We start from the raw sequence: 26,344 nt of genomic DNA on the forward strand, positions 1-26,344 counted from the left end.
GTAGTTGTAGAGAGCCATAAGGTCTCCCCTGAGCCTCCTCCTCTCCAGGCTAAACAGCCGCAGTTTCCTCAGCTGCTCCTCGTAAGACTTGTGCTCCAGACCCGTCTCCAGATTTGTTGCCCGTCTCTGGACACACTCCAGCACCTCAATGTCTTTCTTGTAGTGAGGGGCCCAAACTGAACCCAGGATTTGAAGTGTAGTCTGAGGATGATCACCAGCATTCACCATTAAGTACATTTAAGCCTCGTGAATGGACTTTGCTGCACACACAGAGCACCACTGAAGGTAACGCTAAGCCTTACCTCCTAGGTATGTTACAAGGGAGTGTGTATCTGGGTCCTTACAGGAGTCAGTGGGGCTTTGTGTGGATAGAACACCCTGCCTATAAAGAGTTGTTCATGAGACCAGTGCATTGCCTGCAAAGCAAGCAGTGTGTCATTAACTACCTTTACTGGAGCACTAATAAATGCTTTCTGTAATTCTAATTCCTCAGGAAATGTGGTTCTGGTTTTTGCACATCTGCATAGTTTTGTTATCCCTCCCCAGAGCAATACATCTGTTTTTTAAATGTAGCATTGTAGACAGCACCACTTAACAAATAAATATATTTCACATGGATCTATCTAAATTGCATGTTTCTAAAGTACTTTATCGGAAATGTAGTCTAAATATAAATAAATAGTTTTATCTCAAATGACATTTTATGAGTATATTTACATATAATGTATTTAGACAGTTTTGTTAAGTCTGTGTGGAAATGATGCAGTTTATGTTCAGGACAAGTGCCATATGTAGGCAATACAGATTCCTTTCACTTTGCACAAGCATACAACCTTGCTGCTTCAGATGCTCTCTTTTGCCCTTCTTTGAGTTAAAGTAATGAAATCTACAATTCTGAAACTTCACAGAATTTTAAATATGGCATTGATAGTGTCAATTTTCGTAAGTAATTAGATGATCTGTCTGATTGCTTATATATCAGCTCAATTACTCGTCCATTGAGTCTCATAACTGGGGGTTTTAAAAGCATCTATTACGCTAAAGTGTCCAGGCTTAACTAGCAGACCAGAGTCAGAAATTATACCATTTGTTCCAGTGGTTAACCAACCTCACAAGCACTGTACCTTGCTTCTAATTAGAATGTAACTGATGTCTGCTTCCAAGTACACACTCTTTTGAAATCTTTTCCGTCACGTTAAAGAGCCTTTTAATAGATGGAACCTTTTTTCTGTCCATGCACATATTTACAATTATGATCTTCTGTCTTTCACTGAAAGACAGTTTTCCAGCCTTCAAATATTTTTCCTTTTCTGATCCATGTTGTTTTATTTAGCATCCATTTTAAACCATGTATTCATCATTTTAGTACTAATCTCCACAATGTCATACACAGTCATGTAATCTCATCTTACTCCTAGTTGCCACAGTGTGTGGCCAAGGTTCACCTCAGACCTGTGGACATGTGATTGCACCAGTAGCTCACCTTGAGATGTTTATTTTCACTCTTAAGTCTCCTGCACTCTCTGCTTACTAGAATAGTTTCCCATTTCCAGTGTATATACTTGCCATTCTCAGATGTTTAGGTTTACACGTTTACAATGAAATGCATTCATTTATTTGGATGGATCTCTTTTGTCATGTGTATTGCCTTGTGTTCATTGACATGTCTCAGCTCACTGTTGCAAAGATCAGAAGCAAAAGATCTAGTGGCTGTTGCTGAGAACCAGATTGCAACTTGTTCCATTCAATGTGTCTCTCAACAAAAACATAAAGAAGTGGAAGGCTTTGTGACTTAAGACCATGTCCCAGAAAATGGATCATGAGGGATTATTGGAGGATACAGAGTTTCCTTGCCTTTCCTGAAGTCGATTCCTTAGTGATATACTGGAAATACACGAGCTTCTTCATTTAAATGGAAATTGTGTTTCATGGGAAATGTAGCAGTGCTGTATTTTCCATCAGAGCATTATGGGCTGTGGAAGTCCAACACCACCTATTTGACAACTGGATCTTCACAGTCAGCTTCAGCAGTGAGTTATGTAACTTTTTAGAATGCAAATAAATTAATCCAAATATTTAATGTTTAAAATTAATTAATAAATTAATAAATAGGCTGCTACTGGGTCCAACCCCATACTTGAACTTATGCTCAGTGGATTGCTGTGTATTCTTCTGAGGTCAAACAGCATGTTGTTATCTTTCTTGCCACTTTTGTGTTTCTTTGAGTGGGGGTAAAACCTAAACATTCACTCAGCATTTTGGAATTTCCCCTGTATACTAAGATTTATTGATATTTTACACAGCAGTGGAGTGGGTCTACTAGGCTGTTTCTTTAGGAGCCCTTGGGAACAGGCTGTCCAGACTTGCTGATAAAAGATTGCAGAAGTTTAAAATCATTGTGTGTTCCTAATATAAACCATCAGAGAATATAAGCACAACATCCTTCATTAGCCAAATATGCAAGAGAGGTGTTTATTGAATGTATTTGTATTTCTCTGTCCTTAATAGCAGTGTTCTCTCTCCACCCTAACTGGTGTGTGACAATGTTAGGATTTATTTAATTTCTTTCTCCCAAAAATTCCACAAGTCTTTTTCTTTATCCTTGACAGGAATTGTTTGTATTGGTGCATTTAGCTTCTTTTTATAGTGCATAGCTGACATTACATTCTGTCTATTTATATTACATTTATATTTTTAAGCTTTATCTCTTAAGTAAATGAGACATATTTAATCAATCTGTCTGTCAGCGTCTATCATCACTGAGGCTTGAGGATATTGCAGATTAAGGTGGATTTTTGGCTATCCCACATGGGGATTCAGGCCTATGGATTTGCCATTGGTGACATCATTGTAAGAGCTGTGGTTACCAATGCATGGACATATACAGTGTGCTGGACTAAAAACGAGAGGATTGCAGAGGGCTTTCATCCCACGTTCACAGTACAAGTCCTTCGATTTCTAATTGCTACTGAAAGTTTATTACTGAATCAGGATGGAGTTTTAACTAAAACTCTCAGGTTTTCAGTTGTGAGATCAAGGCATGCTGGCCAGTTAATAGGCTGTTCGAGTTCTCTCAATTTTCTTTCTCATTTTTCTATTTACTTGCTTTCTGCTGAGAATTTTTCTCGGGACTTTCTCAATTTTGGACGATGTGCCCTTTTGAGGCACCAATTATATGCATAAGATGTTACTGATTGAGGATTGATTCTGTTTTTCATATTGAATGTAATCAAATTCTGATCACTCATCCCTTGGAAACTACAGATTTCCAATCTAGTAAGTAATTAATCTATATCCATCATAATCAGGTGCAACCAAGTCATGTTAGCTTGGCTACTCTAGCCTGACATAAAAAGTAGCAGCTGCAATTTTTATGCATTATTAGTGGCTCCTTGCAACCTTAATCATATTCCTCACAAACTGAAATTTCCTTTCACAACATAGACTCAATTTTTAATTTTTTAGTTGTTTCTCATCAACAGGCAGGTGCTTAAGGAGTAACTTCATTTTCTCTGTTTTCTTTTGATAGTTATAACAAATCTCCACCACTGTGTCTGCTCCCGGGCTTTACTTATTAGCACTACACATTCAAAATTATGAATTATTCTGCAATGGTGGCTCACCCATGATTTTGCAAATCTGAATTAATAAGAAACAGTGTGTTTGACAAAGAGTTCTTATTGTCCCCCTCTACACCTTTCTCACCTCCTTGAGCCTTGTTAAATAAGAAAGTACTTAGCATCAGAAGTGTTTGTTTCTGGTCTTCCAGAAATAATTTAATTATTTCACTTTAGGTACATGTTTTCATATGTAAGAATTTCCAGAATTTTTGCTTGTTTTCCAGACTTCCAGCAGAAGCATATAAGCAAGTTGAAAGCATTCTTTGTCATGTCAGGATGATCAGTTCAGCACTGTAGAGGTAAACTTTGCAGCACGTCTGCCTTTTACACATTCTCTTTTTGAATTTTGAGCATGGTTGGTCAGACAGCATTCGACCAGAAAAGATTTATTTTCCTCTGCATGTGTCAGATGCACTTTTAAAGTAAAAACACAAAGCTGCAATGAAACCAAGGGATGTCTGCAAGGCCAAATACTGACTTTCTGGGAAAACTGAGAGGTAAAAATCCCCAGATGTGGTTCCAGCTCACCAACTGCCAGATAGAGATTAAATCCGTTGCCCTCCTCTCCTCATAGGCTACACACTCATCTTCCAGTGGAAGGGGTCAGCATCTGCCAAGTTGGAGTACTGTAGATCTCTATAGCAGAAATGTGTGCACAGGCATAACAAACACACAGCATTATGCATTTGTTCTGGTACTAGACCTTTGACACATCTTGGCCTTTTATTGATGTGGCTGTGTCATCTGTTGGGATGCACTTCAAAATTCAATATTGCCTTATAGCTGAGCTGCTGTGGAAAACCTAGACACAAAGAAGAGGTCAAGCCAGTCCCCTAATCAGAAAAACTGGTTAAGAACTGCATCAGCATCTTCATTGACTGTCCTGATGAAGATTAAGCATTGAACAGGCTGTGGGCTCAGAACATTTCCCCTGCAATGTGTAATTCTTCTGCAATACCACCCCAAGCTGAGGTAGGAGATGATGGGGAAGTGGAAATGCTGTTGCCTATATTGTGGCACTTTTTTTCCTCTGAAAGGATTGGGGTTTTGGAGCCTGATTACCCAGAACTTCTGTGCAAACCTTTCTTTGAAAAACGTAATTCCTCACTTCTCTTTTACCACCACACCCACACACTCATTTATTCATTCACCACAGTTACAGGATGACAATCAACAGATCAACACATGAGCCCAGCTAATGAGATTAACAGAACTAATTACAGAAAGACAGTAATTATTTCAGCTCCATTGGTTTGAACATCATAGCTTAATGTATCCAAAAAGGCTCCAGTTGCAGGGATTTTACAGGCTAAGTGTGTAGGCTGTGAATTTTAGTGAAGCTCTAGACGTTCCTGCTCACCTCAGAAAATGCTAGGTACTAGATCCCTACCCACCTCTCCTTCTTGTATGCTGCTGTTCCAACAGGAGGTTAAAAAGGAGGAGCCTGATCCTGTCTTTCCTGCATACAGCAGCACCCAGGTACTAGGTACCTGTAAATTTGAGAGGTGCATTCATGTTTTTTTAAACAAATAAGCTACGTCAGGTAATATTTCTACATAAGCGTCCAAGGAAAAGCACCTTGTTTTTTCCTATTGTCTGCTTCAGAGCTCTGAAGTCTTTGTGATCTGTTATCAATGGTAATATGCTCTGAGGGATTAAGCTACGAGTGCAGGCAATTAAAAAAATATAAATTAAATATTCCACTCTCATGGTGTTTAGCTGTGTGAAACAAACAAATAATGAAAAATTTACCCACCAATCTGTTAATATAATTTTGGTTCCATTGAACAGGTGGAGCAAAAGTTATGAGTATTTTTTCCTTCTTGGAAATATCATCTGTGTGTCTTTCCAAGATGAAAAAATATCACTACATTCACCTGCCAGCCATCTGGATTGTCTTCTGAGCCTTATTTAAACAAAAAATGAAAACAGTTCCAAGATCTTTGCATTAAAACCATGAGGAAAAAAATCAAACAAAATTCAGCAAGAATAAACTGTATGGATTAATGCCCAAAACCAGCACTGGAGTTACAACTCCAACTCCACTGCGTGTTGGTTTTTCTCACCTCTTGGCATCAATACCAATGACAGTTTTTAAAGCTGACAGCCCTTTGTTGCATTGGCATGGCATACAAGTTCCTTGAAGCATGAGAGATCAGATGTTAGTAGACAGCTGAAAGGCAACAGCAGTCCAAAACTTTACAACTCCACTGAGCTTTTTGTCCACTCACTGTTACCTCTGCTCTGACATTGCTGGAATAGAGTCCCACAGTTCACATGGTGAGTGCAGTTTAACTCACCTATTTGCTGAGTCTTTTCCTGCTATTCTTCAAATGTATGTAGTAACTTAAGGGCTTCTGAAGGATGGTGGACTGGGACTATCGAGAAGAAAATTCTCTATTCAAGAGCAAAACCTCCAGTGCAGAAAAAGTGGCCTGTGAAGCCAACCTTTGCTTCCATTGTCTTTCATTTTTTTTCTTATGCCTGGAGATGGGAGGATAGTCTAATATCCATGACTGGTTCGGTCTTTGGTTCCTTGCTGCTAAAAGGCTGGTAACTATTCGTTGTCGAACCTGTGCTCATACAGCATGTTTTCTGCTTGATTGAGAGGCATGGCTTTTCTGCTTTGTCACATATTTCCTGGTTAGAGAAGTGATCTGAGACCAAATCCAAAAGAGACCTTTGCATTATAAAAAGGAGAGTGAAAAATGAATTATTATTCTGTTGTATCTCTGCCTGCTACAGGCTTTTCCTCAAATATTGCCACTGCAATCGAGCCTTTTGGCCAGGCAGTAGCTTTCATGGGTAATAGGCAATTACATTTCACTGTATCACAGAAGCACTTTCTGAAATTCTTGGACTGAAACCCAAGTTTTTCTGCAAGCAGCAGATTTAATAATGTCTAATTTACTATCAGTTGTGGCCATTGTCACCCTAAATTTCTTTTTTTCTCATGTCTCTCCCCTTTGCCTAAAACCTGCTATGCATAAATTGAAAAAACATAGTGTTTCCAGAAACTGCACTATTTGCGGTTTGACCAATTTACTGCTGCCAAACCAAAGAAGTGTGTGTTTCCTCTACAAGGCACCAAGTATCATGAGAACAGAAGTATTTTACAGGCTTCTGTTCCCCTCTCAGATGTGATTGAATTTGGCAAAGATGCTCAGAGCTCTTGGGAGCAAGGAAAGGGACTGACAAACAGAATACCTACCTTCTCGCAAATTACAGAACTAAAGACAGGGCACATCAATCCTATTTTTAGAGGATATGTTTAAAAGGAAAAAAACAGGTTTAAAAATCATGTAGTTTCAGATTCAATTTTTATCTATCAACAATGATCATAGAGATAATCTTATAAGCATAAACTGTCATGTACATTTGTAGAGCAGCATTTTGGATATTTATTTAGGGACTCCCTGGTTATACAAGTATTTTGCATCCACAATTTAATAAAGCATATGATAAGATTTAGTGGTTTAAAAAAACCCAGCAACCAGCAAACAAAACAAAACAAAATAAAACAGTTCGCTGACATTCTCTATCTGTCCTCTCTTAAATAGCAACCACCTACTGCATGGCGGGACTCAGTTTGAATCAGAGACATTTAACATAATAAAGTCATGCACTGAGATGTTTTTGCCTGTCGCTTAGATTAGGTTGGATTTCAGCAAGGATTCTTCTGGTTTCAAAGAGACTGCTATATTCACATTCTAAAAGAGAAGCATGTTTGAAAACCAAGAATTTCCCAAGAAAGTAAGACAAAGGCAGCAAGCAGGTCTTGGCTATAATTGAAGGTAAAAAGCTGGAGAAGTACACTGAAACCCCCACAAGGTACAAACTTCATGTGTATGGCTCAGCTGTATCTACAGCCCTGTCAGACTGCTCTGAAGAGAGGTCATAATAAACGGCTTCCTCGCTCCCACTTTGGTTGATGGATGCTTCTGCCTAATCAGAATTTGCTGACTCACAGCAAGAAAATAACTTCAAAGCGAGGATCTGTGCTCTGTTGTTTGGCTAGTGTACATGCTAGTCTACTGTCCAGTATTTTGCTAAAAGAGCGGGAGGAAAATTCATCAGCTATGTTGTCAGATTTTCCTTTAGAAATTTGATTCTGGGTAGTCCATCAACCTAGAAGTTATTTCTAGTAGGTAGACAATAAATTCATCATATACCTGATAGAAAATTTTCTCCATCCAGCTATCAAAGCAGTGTTTCCACTTCTCATATGATTTTTTTAGCACTCTGTCATAAATAATCTAAAATTGTACTTTAATTTTAAATATATATGTATATTTTTCCCCTTGGGGAATAATTACATAGTCTAATAGAACTTGGTGTTAACGCTTTTTCCTTTCTTGAAGTTTAAATTGCATATATTTTTCTCCAGACACATAATGTATTCCTACTACTCCTTACGGAACACTCTAAATTATTTTCATCTTATACTTTAATTTTTAGCTTTCCCCCCCACACTTCTCTGCAACAGTTTCATTGCCTTTTCTTCAAGTTATTAATAAATAAAGACTTGGCTTCGTACGTTCCTTGACATTTTTGCAGACATTCTGGCAACTGATGGAACAAATTATATTATCAGATGTTAACCAAAGCAATGGCCTATTATGAATGGAGAAAAGCAAATAACACTAGATCAAGCTTGGCATTTCAGCTCTTACAGCATGTGAACTGTTGTATTATTGAATCCTTTGTTGCTGTAGCAGTAGCCAAACAATAACTACGTGCCTGAAGGGTGCGATGGAACATGCACATCCCTCTGACCTTTTGCAGTGCTATTTCAATGGGAATGGCTGTTTCTTTCTCCGGCCCACTCTTTTCTCCCTGCATGTGTGCAAGAGTCAGAAAATATCACTGTCTCACTTGCATAGCACATTTTGGGTCTCAACATCTCTACAAAGGAAACCAGCTTTCCTATTCAGTAGGCCTACAGCAATCACCAACTTTTTCAAGCGTCACTACACCATCAGCTGTCAACCCGTGCCATCCAATAAAGTCATCCATGATTAATTATTCTTAAATGACAACAGCATATTGAAACAAGCTGATAGCTGCTGACAGTGGAAATCCAATTAACCTGAATTACTATCTTGATTGTGGCCCAATTAATGTCAGCTGTGCCATGTCGGAAGTGAAGGCTTGGCTAATATAATTGTTTAATTAATTTGCTGCAGAGATTAGTTGGTGTGGGACTGCCCTTATGCTGACTTCTTTTCTTCCTTTTTTTCCCCCTCCCCTGCTGAACATTAGATTTGAGAAAGAAGGATAAGCAGCTTGCTGTCTACAGCTTTTTGCTTTAAGTAGATAAATGAAGTTCTGTCTTAAAATAGGGTTTGAAAGATCACAGAGGGAATAGTAGAGCTGTTAAACTTCTGTTAAGAGTCTGTTGTTGCCTGTTGCTTCAGTGAGTTTTACTGTGCCCCATAGCCGAGTCCAAAGGGATTATAAGGACTTTTCCTTGATGCGTTTGAACTGGAATATGATGTTGCTCTGCATTAATGGCTCCTCTGCCTTTTAAAGTACATACAGTGAACAGCAGGAAGGCTGGTAATGGTGAGGGGTGGATTTATTTACCTTTAGAAATAGAAACTTGAGTCAGAGGTGACTGGAAGTTTGTTGTTCATGATGTAATATCTGCCTGGTGTCTTGAGATTAGTTCATCTTCTATCTTTTGTGCAAAGACAGTTTTGCATATCAAATGATTAAGAGTATTAAGAAATGCATTATGAACTATTTTAGGAACAACTCACTAAAGAAAAGGTGGCTCTTCCAATTGAAGCACATTATAGTAGCTATCGCTATCTTTGCCATAAATGTTTTAATTCCTGTAGCTCTCTGCTATAACAGCCAAAATGCCTTTAAAAGAAAGTGATGCTTCCATTCACAAAGGGCAATAAAAGAAACAGAGAAGTGCAACAAAACTACTGTAGCCTAAGTATTGCACTGAACCACTAACTAATAATAAATGGGAGTTTGTGAAGTAGAGCAAAAGAAAACTTCCCTTGATCTCCACCAGAAACTTTAAAATATTCTTAAAAAATACAGGCAAACTCAGACTGATTAGCAAATAAGAGGATTATAATGAAAAAAGGAGCTCTAATGACTTAAAGGAGCTAGCATTAAAAAGTTAAAGTCAGTAAATTAATACGTTAAGTACAGAGGCTTTGACAAGCAGGAAGGGGGAAATATGCATACACCCATACAGATTTTTTTTATTTTTTTTTTTTACATGTGTAGCTCAGCTATTTAAGCTCTTGTCATAGATGCTGGGAGAAGAGAAATTGAGAGCTAAAAGCTTTGATCAGCTGCATGTAAAAAAAGCTGGGACACTTAACAAGTTCAGAGGTTCCCTTCACTTCTCCAGAGTCTTCAAAAATATCTGGTCCATTGAATGCCAACCTCAAAAAATTCCACAAGCAGGACCTCTCTGGAGATGTCTGCCTTTGAATTGTTCCCCAAATAGGACCAGTGCATAATCTCCCATGGAGGTTTTAGTTTAAGTGGAAGTGCTCAGAACTACTTCAGAAACTTTCTCAGCGCTTCAAACCAGTCACTTCATTTCACTTTTCAGGAGTTTGAGAGGATTTGTAGAGAAGTTTGGGAGGATTTGCAGATAAGCCTTCTCCTGAAAATTGATTAATATCCTCATTTTCTCAGCAGCCTAGGAGAACCACCCAGCATATTTCTAAGAAAACCATATCACTACAAACTGAACTACATAAAAACATTGTACACTTACCCTACTTGACAGTTTATTAATTGGTTGGCTTTGCATCTCTACCAAGATTTCTTTAGATGGTATGTAACTGAAATTTCTTTTTCTTGGCTAAAAACTTAGGTATAGTCGAGCGACATGTCTTTCAGCTGAATGCCCCCAATTCTGCAGTGCTGGCTGGAGGATCACATCTCTGCTGTCTTGTTCACTGGAGGAAATGTTTACAGATTGTTTTTTCTTTACACACCATAAATGGAGGCAGTAGATGTGCTTTTTAATGTGAACCTTGCAAACTGTCTAAAAATTGGCACCATGGCATAAATCATGCACATAGATTTAAAGATACGGTGGGTTTAATATATTTTGTTGCTTTCTGCCCCCTTCCATCCCTGCAATGGGATAAAAGTCAAATATGAAATCTGTTTTTACTTTTGCCCTTAAAGACTCATAATCTCATTTAATTCCTTCTTTTGCAGGTTGTGCTTTCATTGCTGCTAGTAATGGATATGCTCTGCAGGACAGACTGTTGACACTATGCTTTGTGACATTCACAGAGCTCTATTATGTTGTCTATCACAGTCAAATTATTACTACACACTTCACATAAAAAGTCCTCCGTGTTGGCAGTGCTGACTAGACTGCACCTAGACCTGGGAGTTATGATTTTGACCAGCAGAGTCAGGCTCGGAGGCCATTTGTGAAGCAATGCTGATATTCTGTTTGTAACAATTACCTCTTTTATTCATAATCCATTACAATTTGTAAATACATAAGGATTTTAACACATGCAGAAACATGCAGCTTTGATGACAGTGAATAATGCAGCATACTTCTGAATACCTTTTTTTTTTTTTTTTTTTTGCCAGGAACACATGAACAGTAAGTAGTTTAGAGTTGTGATGGTTTTGAATGTTCATATCAGACATTGTTCACCTTAGCTTAGTTCAGAATAAACTACAGTTTAGGACATGCATTTAAGTATAATGCTGCAGAGAGCTCCAAGTGTTGCTTGAGAGATGAAGGAAGGGACTACATTTTATTCCTCTGCAATATGAGCACGGAACTCTGTACTGTGACTACATAATTAACAAGAAGTGCTGTCATCCAGGAAGATGTTAAAGGTTCAGCTGAACTGGCTTACCTAACACAAAACCAAGGAAAAACCCATCCACATACAAACTGGATATTAAAAAAAAAATAATAAAACAAACCAAAATAAACAAACCACAAACCAACACCAACAGTGCTTGCGTGTTGGTCTTAGCAAATAATGACATCCGTTATCACAGGTGTCCCTAATTTTCTCCATTTATTTAATGAAGTAGCATCCCTAATCTTATAAAAGGGGAAATTAAGGAATGAAGAGGTTAAATAACTTATGAAGCATCACATAACAATTCAACAAGAAAAGGAGGCATAGATGCTATATCTGCCTGTACAGTTCTCTGCATTGCCTGCTATTTTGGGATTTTTTTTCTTTATATTGAATGCTGTTCTTACAAGTCCTGAACTCTGCTCTTTGTTTGACTTTCCCTGGATCTCCATTTGCAAAATTGAGACAAAAATCTCAGGAGAATACTATCTCACACAAAAGTTTCCAATACTTTGTGCTTTCTCATAGAGGCAGAAGTGCAGTATCAACTCAGGCTACCTCCTGACATTTGTGCATTTAATCCATCAGAAAACTGCTAGCTTATAGGCCAATGTAAAAATGAAAAAAATAACAGAGAATAAAAATACTATTCAAACCTTGAAAAGCTTGTTTGGGTTTAAACAAAAGCTTAGATCAGGAATTTTGATAGCCTAAGCAATTCTCCATGGCTTCTACAGAAAAACATGCTACCTCAAATTTAATTCTGTCCCACCCGATAAAATGATATGAAGGCACTGCTATTTCTTCTTAGTTTCACTGGTGTTATGTCACTAGATGTGACTTCATCCACTTCTTGTGACAGACACTAATAAGTAGTAGAAAGTAAATATCCCTTGGTCCTTCAATGATGTTCATTTGGGAATTACTTAAGACTTGCATCTTATCTCTGTGAGATTTACTTTGAATAGGTGAAGACCCACATATAGATATATATGGGGTTAAGAAGCTGTAAAATAGCTTTTGCTCTGCCTGTATATCTCTGCTGGGTTAGGCAGAGTGTGGAGGTGTGTGTTCCTTGAGTTCCTAGCACACAATTTGTCACTTTTCAGAAATATGATTTTCCTGCCTGGTCTCAATTTAATTTACTCACTGTTATTTAGGACTTTGCTCCCCAGTACTCTGCATACTGCAAAGGAGCAGCAGTGACATGGTGGATGCATGTAAACTGGTGAAAAACAGCATGCCTGGGAGGAAAAATCAGTCTTGAGCTTTAATAGTATTCTTTGGTGAAAAACCTGGTAGTTGTCTTGGGGTTTCTTTTTTAAGAAACATTCTCTTCGTCTTGTTATTGAAACATTTTCTTTTTTTCTACACTCTTTGGGCTTCGATACCAGAAAAGCCCTATTTATGATGTTTAGAGATCTATTTAAAGTTCAGTGTAGCAGAATTCAGCTTTGTTCTACAACACTATGAAGTAATGCATGGTAGTTTGTTCCTGTCAGCCACTGCTTTACATGCTAATGATGGTACTGTTTTAGCAGTAGCAGAGATACTACTAGAATAGGAGTGATGTCAATGATGGTCTCGAGATTGTAGTGAGCAAAGTTTGTGAGAAGTAATGTCGTAATGTCCTGTATTAAATCAATGGACACAGAAAAGAAAAATCAGATAGGCTTTCAAACAAAGCAACAGAAGCATTTTCTGCTTTTTGTTGCTCCCCCCCCCCCCCCCAATCATATCAGTTGGTGTAATGAGAACACAAACACAGTATACTGCCTATTATTGTTCTGTGACATTTTCACTCAGGAGATTCATCAGCTCCTAACACTAACTTCCAGAGACATGGATGACACAGTACTTCCTGGAACCCCTTCCAAAATTTGGTTTTACTTACGATTCATAAGGTTGGAAGGAGCTTTTTCATTGATTAGTTACTCTAATGTACTGGCTAATGTTTATATGCGTAGATGCTTTCTGGTGATAGAAGCAGACCAGCTTAAACCTTCAGTCTGTTCTTTAGTGCCTGAAGACTTGAAATGAGGGTCATTTGTCTTAATTACTGCTGAGATTTGAAGGAAAGTCCTATATACAAAGTACTGTGCTTTGAAACCAGAAAATCCCTTCTTTCAGTCCCAATGTGAGCAATATTATTATATGATTATTTTTTTTTCCTGTAACCCCAGAAGGACCTTGTTTTTCTTTATCTGACACTTGCATTTCTTTGAGGATGGTCTGAAGACCCTTCCTGGCTTATACTCCACCCTTTACCAGGCATTTTATTTTGATTCGAATTTTCAAATAAAAATGTGCCATGTAACTATACACATGGTGCTAAGGAGACATTATGAATTCCTTTGGACCAGAATTTCATAAGGGTACAGTGGAGTAGTTCCATTAAAACCAATAGAGTTAAGCCAAACTATACACTTTCTTGAGCTCTGGTCCTTTTAAGCTTGTGCAAAGTTTAATCTAGTTGTTATTGGCAAAAAGAGCCAATCTGGGGAGCCCAGGCATTTTTCAGGATGGAGAATGAGCTAAATCTTTCCTCAGCTGGTTCCACAACTACAGCTTTCTGCACTGGATGCTGTAACCCTCTCATGGGAAGACTGGGTAAGTGGGGTGGGTTGAAAGCTGGCTGAACTGCTGGGCTCAAAGCTTGAGATCAGCAGCACCGTGACCCAAAGATTGTCTTTTCCAATCCAGCCAAGTAGTCCTATTCATACAATAATATAATCTAACTAATAAACACAGCTCAGCAAGAAGCCTCTCTCTGAGCACAGCACTGCTTTAATGCGGTCGAATCACTCTCTCTCTGCTTTGCTCCATTGCAACTGTGTTTCTGCATTTGAATTGTTGGGGGAGTTCGGGTCTCTGAGAAGCTGCCTGTGTGGGGCTATTAAGCGTCTTGTGGTTTCTGGAAAAGTATAAGGGCATTTGCTTTTCTACCTTGGGCAAATTCTGTTCTGGGAAAATGCAGGCTCTCTGGTGTTTCAGGTACACACAATAGTCATTACCTGCTTTAAACTGCTGGCTAGATTTGCTATGTAGAATTTAAACAGCTGCCAGAGGTAGGTGGCTTTGTTCCAGTGCTGGGGAAAAAAAAATTAATCCTCTTTACAGTGAATTTGTAAAACAGATTGGAGGTCTGCTGCCTTGAAAGACATGATAGAAATGTAAGCCATTATCGTGTGTTATTACAAATGATGCCTCAGCCATTAAAAAAAACAAGTATATTAAGGGAATATTAAGATTGCTAATTCAAGCATTCAGAAGTTAGAAAATGCAGCAATGAAATCTGTGTGTACAAGCTTAACATCAGCCCCTGTCAGCTTTTGGGCAAATCAACACAGAAATTGTTGTGCTTCTGTGCTCATCCTGATAGGAGACACTTGCAGATGGTGAAAATTATCTCAGATTTTGAGCTAGTCATGAGTACATGAAGTAGGGTTTGAGAGAAGTCATATCTGTCCGAAGCTGAGCCAAATTTCCTAGAAACACTAAAAAGTGCACCCTCACTTTTGGGAAAAACTCCTTTCTCCCTATTCCTCCTCACATTCCCCATCTTTCTCCAAAGCATGGAGGCACTATCTTTTTCAGGATGTGGCACTTGGACATTTTTCAATAGTTTTCTTCTTTGATTCAGCTGCAATATTTTCATTTAAATGAAGTAGTCTGAGGTAGATTGCAGGCATAGAAAATGTAATCCTGAGTGGTCATCACTGGCTAAATAGCTATGCGGCAGAAAATAGTCTTACAATAGAATATGCTGAGGAACCATATCTACGGAGGGCAGTTGGCTTTACCTAGTGTATATGCAAAGATGATAAATGAGTGAGAAGGGAATCGTGAAGAGACTTATGGGAAGTGCACAGAATGCACAGAATTAGGGGAGAGTAGCAGATACATAGACACAGGGTCATAAGGGAAGGTTTGAAATCAGTCCAGATGTTGAGGAAGTAAAGGCACAAAATGTGTCAAAGCAAAGTGATATTTCCTTGCTGGAGTGGGCTGGCTTTTTCCTGTTGCTGTCATATCTTGTGGGTTTTACTCATCTGCAACTTGTCTGCTTCATTCTCATTTAAAAACACCAAAAGTGCTTAATAATATTACTGGCCTTTTCTAGCCTGTCTGCAGAAGCAGTGATATTTGATAGCAAATTCATTGTTACTCTATAAGGAAGCTTTACCATAAAGGTCACCAAATTTGGTCAGTGCATTTTAATTTGTACACACGTTAAAGGTCATATTCCTCACTTCCATTCCAATAACACAGTGTGTTTACTCTCTTATCAGAGGTGATTGTGTATGACTTAGCTAAAGGATCTTATAAATGTAAACGGAATATAAAACAAAAATAATAATGATGAAAACACTGGTGCAAGTGTAGGGGGAATTTTTCCCTCTGTATGTTTACATAATGCTTGGAGGTAAACACACATCTGCAAGGTCTGATTTTCTGCTGTGTTACTCCAGTATTTCCTTCGTCCCCCATGAGAACTCCACAGCTTTCAGCAGAGTTTCTGCTGGTGTGTGTTGGAATGACAGTAGTTTCAGATTCCTAATATAATCTCTGTATAAACACATCCAAACGTAATTAAGGACCTGGGCTCTCAATCCAGCAGACCTCAAATTAGCTTTCAAAATGCATATTAAGGGCATAGACAAATGCTTCCATGCAATTCCAAATGACCTCTGAGGGCAGGGTGAGCAGAATTGTACAAACCTCTTTAATGTCACAAAACTCTCTACAGAGATTTGCATATAAAGTGTACCATTTTATGTCAAACAGATTTGTTAATCTTACAATGAAGGAAACAGTACTTGAAAATTAATCAAGGTGGGTTTTCATTGCCCAGCAGAGGCTCTTAAAAGTACCTGACCTGATAACTGGAGGCTGTTACTGTGTGGTTTCTAAATTCAATCATTTTGGGGTTTTATTTGCTGGATGGGTTTGCAGGAAATAGATCTCCATGGCAGATAAATCTTCAACGGTGTCTTTGTTCAAGTAGTAGAACTGTACTTTCAGAAGTGTTTGTAATCCCGGCTCTGTTGGAAAATGTTTCATGATTTGTTCATTATTTTAAAATTGTCTTTTAAACAAGCATAAGCATTTCTTATGGTAGGTAAAAATGGGTAGTTTTATTGAGCCTTTCAGTATTGAGTACAGGGTAGCTTTTTGCTTGCTTACCATAATAACCTAGCTAAAAAACAATGACTGAAAAATGGACCTCCTTTCCTTGCAGACAAGTTCTTGCCCCTGCAACCTAACCGAAAACCCTACGGTGTGTCAGCTGCATACATTATTTGGCATTGCGAGAGGGAAGTACATAGAACCATGGTCTTGGGTTAACCATCTTGGGCAATGCTCTTTCTCTGCTATCATCATCCTTATCCAAGTCCAAGGACTAAGAACAGGGACAGATGGAATAAGGAGGTGAGGTATTGGTGAAATTAATTTAGCTAATGACAGCAACCTGCCTAATGCTTTTGTCCTGCAGGAGACCTAGAAAATACTACAACCGTGGAGTCGTAGGGTATGTCTCTACTCTGAAGCAGTGTCACATGCTCTGAGGTTCCAAGAATAGAGCAGCTCTTCTAGTACAAATCCCTGCCTGAACTAAAATGCCTATTTCTAGGGCTTTTCGCCTCCTTAGTAGAGCCAATTGTGAAGTCTCGACTTTCCTGCCTTGCCGTGTACGCTGTAACCAATCCATGGAGGGTAGAGAAGCACAGTGCTGTTTTTCCATATGTGAATCAAACATATTTTTTCCTATTCTATATAAATACAGGAAAAACCGTTTCCTCTAGCCTCTCCTGTTATTTATGCTTTGCTACAGCTAGCATTTGAATCCTCGGCAAGAAAACATTTCTTCCCTCCTTGTAAATGCATTTGCTTAGGAATTTCCAAGATGAAGCTCGCTTTTCTGGGCTTGGGGCTGTAATGGGCTTTAATAGTTTTTAATTACTTAACTCTCTGTTGTGACATAATTAGAATGTCCTTCAACATTTCACATCTCACCCCCAAGAAATAAATATCTTCTAGGCTGTAAAATATGACGTGCAGCTTATTTTTATGAAACAATGAGGGACAGGATTCTTCCAGGCTCAGTCACTACCAGTTTGCCTGTCAATATAAAGTGCTTCTCAGCTGTGTCCCTAAATAGCCTTGCTCATTCCTTCCCTGCTTTTCTCTCCTATTTCACATGTCTCTTTAAAGAGCCTCTGTCAAGATTAAAATATATCTTTACCTACACCGTTTTACTAAAAAACCCAGAGAACCTAGCAAAAATAACTGTAAAAAGCCATTACCTCTTACTACAGGATTACGGGTTTTTGTCCCACGCTGTATTCTTTTCATCTTGGGAGAATGTGTACAATGAAAACAGATTAGCTCCAATGTAATCAACAGATTCTTGGTTATGGGAAATGGGCTTACAACAGGTTGGGACAGAACTATAAAACTAGAGCAGGGAACAGCATACCATGCAAAGTTCAGGATAAGCTAGTATATTTAAAATGTAATCAGATTGTACCACTTACAATTATTTCTCGTACATTTTCTAGCAGAACATAGTACTTTCTGGTAGCTTTAAACTTTTCCCATATTCAGCCTGAAATTTTGTTTGTTGCATTGATTTCTGTATCTCTATTTAGATACTCATTTTAAGTGATAGTTAAAGGGACTCAGTGTTTCCCAAAATGCAGTTTCCCTGGGAGCAATGTGGGTTTTTAGGAGTTGGTTGTTTGGTTTGTTTTTTGGTTTGTTTGTGTTTTGGTATTATTATTATTATTATTATCATCATCATTATTATTATTATTCTAGTGCCTCATATGTGGACAGGGCTTTGCAATTTAGCAGGAAGAAAATGGGAGAAAGCAGTCATACCTTTTTTTGACCTCTAGGAATGTTTGGCAAAACTTCCAAGTCTCTGACAAATTTCTTACTCCCTCAGTTTTTCTTGATACTTTTTTGAAGTTTGAGACCCTCAAAGCTCAGTTTGTACCAAGAGTACACTCCAGCTGTTGATACTTGTGCTGTGCCAATAGCCCTAGGTATGTCTTTTCTTTGGTAAGCAACTAAGTATGCTTCAAGTGGAAGATGCTAGGCAAAATTATCTTACCATTGCTCCTGCAAGCAGTCATGGATGTAAGTTGCAGGAACTGAGAGGAGGTCACACTGCTGCAGAGCTTCCTGTGCTGGAGCCCAGGAAAGTCAAGGAGAATAGGGAATAGCTTTATCCCCTAGCGTGAAAGAAAAGTCTTCAGCAGCTGAGTGAAAAAAGAGCTGGAAAAAGTTGAGCAAAATCAACTGTGGATTAGTTGGATGCATGGAAAGGTTATAAAAATGCAAAGCTCCCTGAAGAATTATGTTGTAAAATAAATGATTCATTTTACAGGTGGTTTGGTTTTTTGTTGCGTTTGCTTTTTTTTCCTTCCTCCTTAAATTTTTTGTGGCTGCAGCTCTGCTGTTGTGAGACTACTAATTCTGAGGCAGAAACCTAGTAGTATCTGTCTCAGGGCAATAGGGAACTTGCCCTGGTGAGAAATGATACTGTTATAGATTTGCAAATGGTTTAACATTTCCATGTAAGCATAGATTAACCTTGACACAAGGAACGGCATCATGAATCACATTTTTTTCTTCTTTTTTTCCCTCCTTTGGAGAATTGGAATTCTCTTGATATCAGCTATACTTCCACCCATGGCTTGTGTCTCCACTTCCTTGACTTAAAGTGAGCATAAACCAATCACTGCATTAATGTTTGAGATGGAGAGTATTAATTATATTATTCTGTGGTCATGGAACTCACATGGGAAGATTAGAATCTTTATGTTAAGTGAAAGGTTTGTGTGGTCTCATGTGAACATGGCTTTAGATGGACATTCCCAGAAAACTTGAGTAGATAAGTAAAAATTATAATTCATTATGTACATAGCTTAATAATTACCCATTTACAGGATAAGGCAGAGATCCTGCTTGAGAGAGATGGCAGGGGGTGGGGGATGGGGGGAAGTGCTACTTATATATCCATACATGGGAAACATACTAACACTTCCTAGCTGTTGAGTGCTTGCATTTCTGATGCTGATGTACTTCCAGTGTGTGTTGATGCCTTGGGATTATTAAAGACATACGGATGTGTTTCTTTTTGTCTTGCAGCTTCCCTCAAGAATGACAGTGATGGCATTAAGACACCATTTATAATCTCGGTTTAGCAATCCACCTGAGTGACGAAAGGAGCTGGGGTATAGGGCCGCTCTTCCTCAGTGCGTGTAGAAAAGCTTGGGCAGGGCTCAGAAGCTGTGTTTCTACTGCTCTTCCAGCATGTACAAATTTATGACTGGAGACTAAAGGGACTCAAAAGAACCAAACATTTTCCTTATTGAAATATAAAGTAAAGCAAGAACTAGGAATTAACAGGAGAATCCTGCTACAGATTATATGGCTGTGAAGGACAGTAATACTAAATCCACAAAGAGATGCTGTAAACAGAGCAGGAATAATTATCCTGACTTACCAGCCAGGACAAGGTCATAAAATGTGAACCAAATACCAGAATGAAGGTTTGGCTGCATCTCTTCTACTCTCTGATTAGTCTGTTAGTCTGTTTATGATGGAGTTTTATGCTTGCTTTATATTAGTTATAAAAAAGAAAAAATGAGAGGGGGGAGAGACTATGTAAAGTGCAAAGTAAGAATAAACAGGACTTCGCAATGCTAGAAGGAGCAAACCAAGGGAATCTCTCTGCAAAGGGACTGATGGAAAATCCATCTGAAGTGGCAACTGTACAGCCTTTGAAAGTCTCGTTAGGAATATTTGAGAATGCTGCTTGATGCTAAATGACCCATCAGCATCCTCTGCTGACCAAACAAAGGCTCTGGTGTTTTAGAAGTGGACAAGGACATCTAGGTGTGTTAAGGTAGTCTGCAGTTTGAAGCAAAGGGATCCTGTTTTGTCTTGGAATCAATCAAGGTTAAAAGAAGAGAGGATGCTGTAGCAGGCCTGTTTTCTCATGCACTCAGCTTTCAGGATGCATTGTAGTTACCCCCCTAGAAACGAAGGCTGCAAGTGCAGCACCACTATGAAGAAACATCACTTTGTGTTTGAAAAAAATTGTTAAAGCGAGCATCACCTTTGTGCACCTGTAGTCTCCTCCCAAAAACTCACAGTAGACTGCTTGAAAAGTGTGAGCAAATGAGTGACCCCAAGTAGGACTTTAGGGAGGGGAGAATAGTGTCCCTCTGCACACTTCTTCCAAGCATACCTGACAAAAAGATTCTTCTTAACACATGTACATGGAATGATATATTTAAAACACCTTTTATTTTATTTTATTTTTTAAACGAAACCCAAAGGAAACATTCTGTGTGAGTAATTGCAAAAGTAGAGAGCCAAGATGAATCACTGATTATATGCTATGGAGGCAGGACAGCACAGCATTTAATTTTTTTTTTTTTTAAATAATCATCTGGAAATCCACGCTTTAATAAAGAGCACCAGTTTGGTTGGTGGTTGATTCTGGAGGAGAGGACAGATCGTGCATCACTGTTCCCTGCTGGAAGCACTTCTCCAGCTCTGCAAAGCAAAACAGATGGGCCCTGGGAGGGTTGCAAGGGAATGAAGCACTGCACTTTTGAGCACCGGTGGAAGAGATGACTCTTCTGTCACCTGCTGTATAAGAGCCAAAACATCTGTAGAACAAAACAACTGGGGAACTGTGTCTCTCTGGGAAATGCAGTGCGGTGCAGAGTGGTGTAAACCAGTTAGTAAAGGATCTGAGGCAGGCTGGGAGACCTGACTACAGCAGTTAGGGGAAGAAAGGAAGGAAAAGTGGGTAACAGCAGTAACATCGACATAATCTGTCCTGTGAGAGAGCTGCTTCAGTTGTATGAAACGTAAAGAACTCTGGGCAAAAGCAATTGGTTTATCTTGTCGAGATGGTGTTATCAAGTCTGGTGGCTGGAGGACTGGCTAATCTGGTCTCAAGCAAATTGTCTGTTTCATTGAAGTTACTTTTTGTGTGTGTCTGTGTTGCATAAGAGGATTACTGACGCTGCGGGGTCATAGAAACACCATTCTTCTAATCCATCCAAAAAGGAGGAAGAGGAATTGAACTATCTGCAAAAGTTTTTAAATGGGAACAAACAACATTATGTCCTATGAAGGTCACTGTGAAGGCTGATGGGTTTAAGTAGAAACAGATGTCAAAATTAGAATGCTGTAGAACCTCTTTTACCATATCTTAGAATGAAATCAGGGTGGATAATGCTGGAGGTACATTTGCCTGCCCTGTAAGGAGCCTGCCTTATTGCTTGGCTAGATTTCATTGCACAGCAGGTTGGAGAGAGACCTCTTTATCTTACAGGAGACCATCTTCTCCTGGCAGCCAGAAACAGATTTGACACACTCAGACCAAAACCAAACTGAAAAGCCTTACCCAAGTCCAGCCCTCCAAGCAGTCTGGAATTTTAATATCACACAAACAATGATTTAAGCAGGAAGAAAGTAGTGTAGAGAAGGTGATTGTAATTAAGGGGAATTTTCACTGAAAAGGAAGAATCTGGATTGCCCAGGATGAGTCAGTCCAAAAAATATACAAATTCTCCATGTTGTATTGACTTGTTTCAAATAGTCCTTCCAGTGGAAAATTAGCAACATTTCTTTGTGGATTTACTGTCCATCTTTGGGTTAAATGTCTATGTATTTATTTCTTTGTCTTTTCTCCTCTTAGCTACGAGCAAGGAAGATGAAGTGCTGCCTTCTCTCTGTTGCGCTGGCTGTTCTGCTGTTCATCGTTATAATTATCGCAGTCTCAGTCAAGCGCTGATCTGGCTACGCTTTCCACAGGTAAAAGCTTTTAACTAAGTCTTTTATCATACACTGTGAGATGGTTGGGAGATGGTTTAGGAAGCTGATTATGGTAAGAAAAAATTATCTTGGTTTGCAGATTCAGGTCTGGCCTATGAAAATAATTTTCTTTAAAGGGTTTATTTAAAGAGCTCAGAAATAACATCCTTAGTGGATCCTTATGTGTAAGCCAAGATGATATTCAAACAAAAGATCTTATTACCATTACTATTTTCTCTGTTGTTTCTGGTGTGTTGGATTTTATATGGAACTCATAGCAAATCTAATCAATGAATCCTAAATCCATATGAATTAGAGATGCAGAAGCGGTGTTAAAGACCCCAGACTGAAGCAGGGTCAGGGGCAATCCAACAGCCCACAGCACTGGATGTTCCAAAGTGCACCTACCTTCTGAGATGTTCCAGAATCATCCTGGAGACAGGCTGTCTTGAGGAGCAGGAAGATAAACAACTAGAGATTGCAGTATGGACAAAAATTCTGGTCATCTTTGCTCTGGATCCACCTCTAAAAGGAGTAGTGGTCTGTAATAGGGAAACTGGGCTGTAAACTTACCAAAATAGGTGAGACATAAAAGCAACTTCATCCCACTGGTGAAGTTGAAGCTATAGTATGTTTTCTTTGTAAAGAATGTGCTTTAAATGTAAAGCATAAAACACAAATAAGGTTTATATTTTTTCCTTTTTTTTTCCCCCTCATTACATTAAGAGAATGACTCATAAGTTATTTCTGATAATCTCTGTCAGATAGAAAGCATCTCTGGGTGTCTGCTTCTTTAGAAGGTCACCAGGCCATTTTTCAAGGAGGAATTATCAGATTTACAGAATTTCTAGCACCAAAAGGACTCAGGCATTCCAGCTCTGCATGCCTGCTGCCATGGCAGCGGTGCTGACTGGTAAAGCCAGATCCCAAGCACATCAATGGGACTTTTCCTGCAGACAGCAAGTAGGAGCCCTGAGGCAGAAAGCAATGGAGGGTGGGGACAACTGCTGATTTAGAGACCTCTCAAGTCCTACAGATACTTGCATGAAGCATGTGTGATACCACTCCTGTACTTAGTAGGTACCACATTACACTGAGGCTCACTACGACCTTTTACAATAATTTAAGCTGTGATTTCTTAGCCTGAGCTATCCTCTGGAACTACCCTAGAGAAAGCACAACGGATTGATAGATTTTGTTTACTGTTTTGTTTTACAAGCGTTCAGTGTTACTTGACAATGCTATCCTTCCACCTAAGGATGAAGTCATTCAACTGAAACTAGCAGAGGTTGGTTGAAAACAATCAGAGAAAGATGATTCTTCACACAAGATGTACTTATGCTTTGGAACTCCTTCTGGCATGACTTTGTGGATGTGTACAAAAAGGAATTGTACAAATCCATGAAAGAAAAAAAATTGTTGAAGGATGGCAAGTACCAAAGTACCGTTTCACTGGTTTGTGATGAGGATGATTATGAACCATACATTATTGCTAGGATAAATAGTTGTAAATATTTTTCTACACTTAACGTGGTTACCTAAGTGTTCAGCCAGTATTGAAGCGAGGAAGCGAGGACAGTATCAGTGAGGTGGACTGCATATGGATGTTCTTATAGTGCATATATAGATATATATTATATATATAATGCTACATATATTTTTATCCCTCTTTTACATAAGAGACACTGCTTATGGGTGCAGATCATGATATGTCCTGCTGATTTAAATCTAGAGCAACTACAGTAATTTTAGTTGCATTACTCTGATTTTACTCTGCATTAGTCTGGTTTGAAAATGTGATCTATCATGATAATCTATTATATGATAAAATTTCTTTATTTATAGTTAAATCTTCCTATCTACTAGAAATCACAAATCTTATCAACAGTTGACTATATCTAGACACAATTTAATCTAAATCCCTTAAGTGAAGAAAGTCAGAAAACCACAATCTTTTTACAATAAAACTCCATTGGAAAACTGGAATTAATATTCTGTTAAGAGATCTATGTCTTGAGGGAAGTGAACCTGGAGATACTAATGAAAGCCCTAGGGAAAATATAATGCTCTACTTTTCATCATCACTTGTGAAACTAATTACTAAGATTCTAAAACATGAGTTACTCCCCAGCAGTGCAAATGTAGACAAAACCTGCATTGAGTTATCATGGAACACATACACTTTTTGATTGTTATACACTGTTCTGAATCTAAGTTGACCCCAAATGGTGTGCAGCAGATTTCACATTTATATTTGAAGATTTCTGAAGCAGAATGTTTTCAGAATTTCCATGTCCATAGTGAACATTTTTTTTCTATTCTAAATTGCGATGCAAGTAGATTTTAAAATATCAGTGAATTTAAAGTTTCAACTACCTCAACAAACTGTTTCATATAAAGCTGTCTTACATACTTTAGGGAGATAGAGAACAGCTGGGTTTTAATGTATAGCAGCTCTACGTGTCCATTCAGAGAAAAATAAAGCGAAGAAAGCAAGCTAGGAACTAGTTGCAAAGTACTCTGATTGGCAAAGGATACATAACTGAGTAAGATCCCAAGTTCAGTAATGACTGGCCAGAACTTCCATTTAATATATCATCAAAGAGTTTGCTCTGTGCTGGATCAGTAAGGAGCCAAAGGAAGCAACACCAGCCACCCCATTCTATTGGTTTAAGTCCCATTTGCATGATATTCCAGGTAGGCTGCTTTAGCTTTCACAAGTGCAGCCACAATGAGAAATCTGAAGGTCAATATTCAATGAGGTAAAGAAAGGATACCATTAGTATCTATGATCACTAATGATCATTATGTCATTAACATAAAGTCTTCATATTTTTTTTTCCTCCTGTTTCTACTTTTGCAATAATGATACTGAATGAATAGTTCTTCTCAAAAGGACAAAAAAACCACAAACACACCCTGAAAATCAGACATGACTTTGACAGAGAAGCCCATTCCTTCCACAGGAAAGATTGCTTTATGAATCTTGAAAAGTAAAAAGCACTTTTTCCTGTGAGTTTCTCAAGCTGTGGTGGCATCACTGGCTGCTTGCTCGGTGCATGCAGAGAGACCAGCTGTTCAGGAGAGCTCGGAGCCCTGACTTCTGCCTGTCAAGGCCTCCGCTGTAAGTGTCACTGCTCCCCTGGGGCAGTTTTGTTTGGCAGAAAGAGAGAAGAACATTGATGGAAGTCATGGAGAAACTCCTGGGAACTTCTGTGTGTATGTTTGTTTGCTGACACCTTAGGAAAGTAGCCTGGGAACTTTTGGGTCACACAGCTCATATTGTAGCAACACTGCAGCTGTTCTTTTTGCTGTTACAGTACAACATCAGTAACCGTTGAAAAGGACAGTATTGCAGTGGCAGTCTAAGAGAAGTCCCTCCTTTAGCAATATCTTTGTATAGTGTCAAGATTTCCTAGCCTAGATAGACCTTCTGTGTCCTCCTCCTTTTGATTCATTTGGATGAGTGCACAATTACAGAAAGCGACAATCAAGGCAAGTTGGAATCCTAAGCCTTAGCATTCTTTATACGAAAAGAGAGGTGACAAACTTTGAAGTAGATGCTACATGTATTTGAGGGTTGGAAAATAGACTTTTGAACAACTTAATCATCTTGATGTAGCCTAAGAAAGAAAGAATGAAAGATGACTTGACTACTCTGCACCCTTTTCTTGGCAGAAGTCATTGCAGCAGAAGGTGCTGTCCCTCTTTACAAGACACACTTCAGCCAGACAAAGGTTGCTGGACTGAGCACATGGACTTTCTCGTATAGATTCCTTAAACCCTGTGGACTTACTGTTCTTTCCAGCTTTAGAATCTGTCAGTGAATAAAGAGGCGAGAGCCCAGAGGGGTAAAATGGCGTTTCCCTTCTTGGTAGCTGATGCAATGGGTGACAGCGATGCTCAGCTATGCAAGAGTAGAACAACAGGCAAGTGTCTAAGTGGTCATTCAGCAGAATATTCTCCCACCCTTCAGTGACGTGAAGCTCAAAGGCATACTGATCCAGGAAGAAGTTACTTAATCTTTAACAGCCATTGATCCATTCCTTTATTGTT

At 38.8% G+C, this 26,344-nt stretch overlaps 1 protein-coding gene across 7 annotated transcripts in view; it reads left to right on the top strand.

Annotated features, from left to right (window-relative positions):
* The window catches only part of TSNARE1 (t-SNARE domain containing 1), a 507,873-nt gene that overhangs the window by 416,875 nt on the left and 64,654 nt on the right, over positions 1 to 26,344 (top strand). For all 7 annotated transcript variants that reach the window (XM_056332139.1, XM_056332138.1, XM_056332137.1 and 4 more), the window contains one exon: positions 22,173 to 22,288. In XM_056332139.1, the coding sequence (XP_056188114.1) occupies positions 22,173 to 22,268 (96 nt within the window). In that variant the 3' untranslated portion in view covers positions 22,269 to 22,288. Of the gene's footprint in view, positions 1 to 22,172; positions 22,289 to 26,344 lie in introns of those variants that run through there.

This window comes from Falco biarmicus, chromosome 3, assembly GCF_023638135.1.
Source record: "Falco biarmicus isolate bFalBia1 chromosome 3, bFalBia1.pri, whole genome shotgun sequence".
Classification (NCBI taxonomy): domain Eukaryota; kingdom Metazoa; phylum Chordata; class Aves; order Falconiformes; family Falconidae; genus Falco; species Falco biarmicus.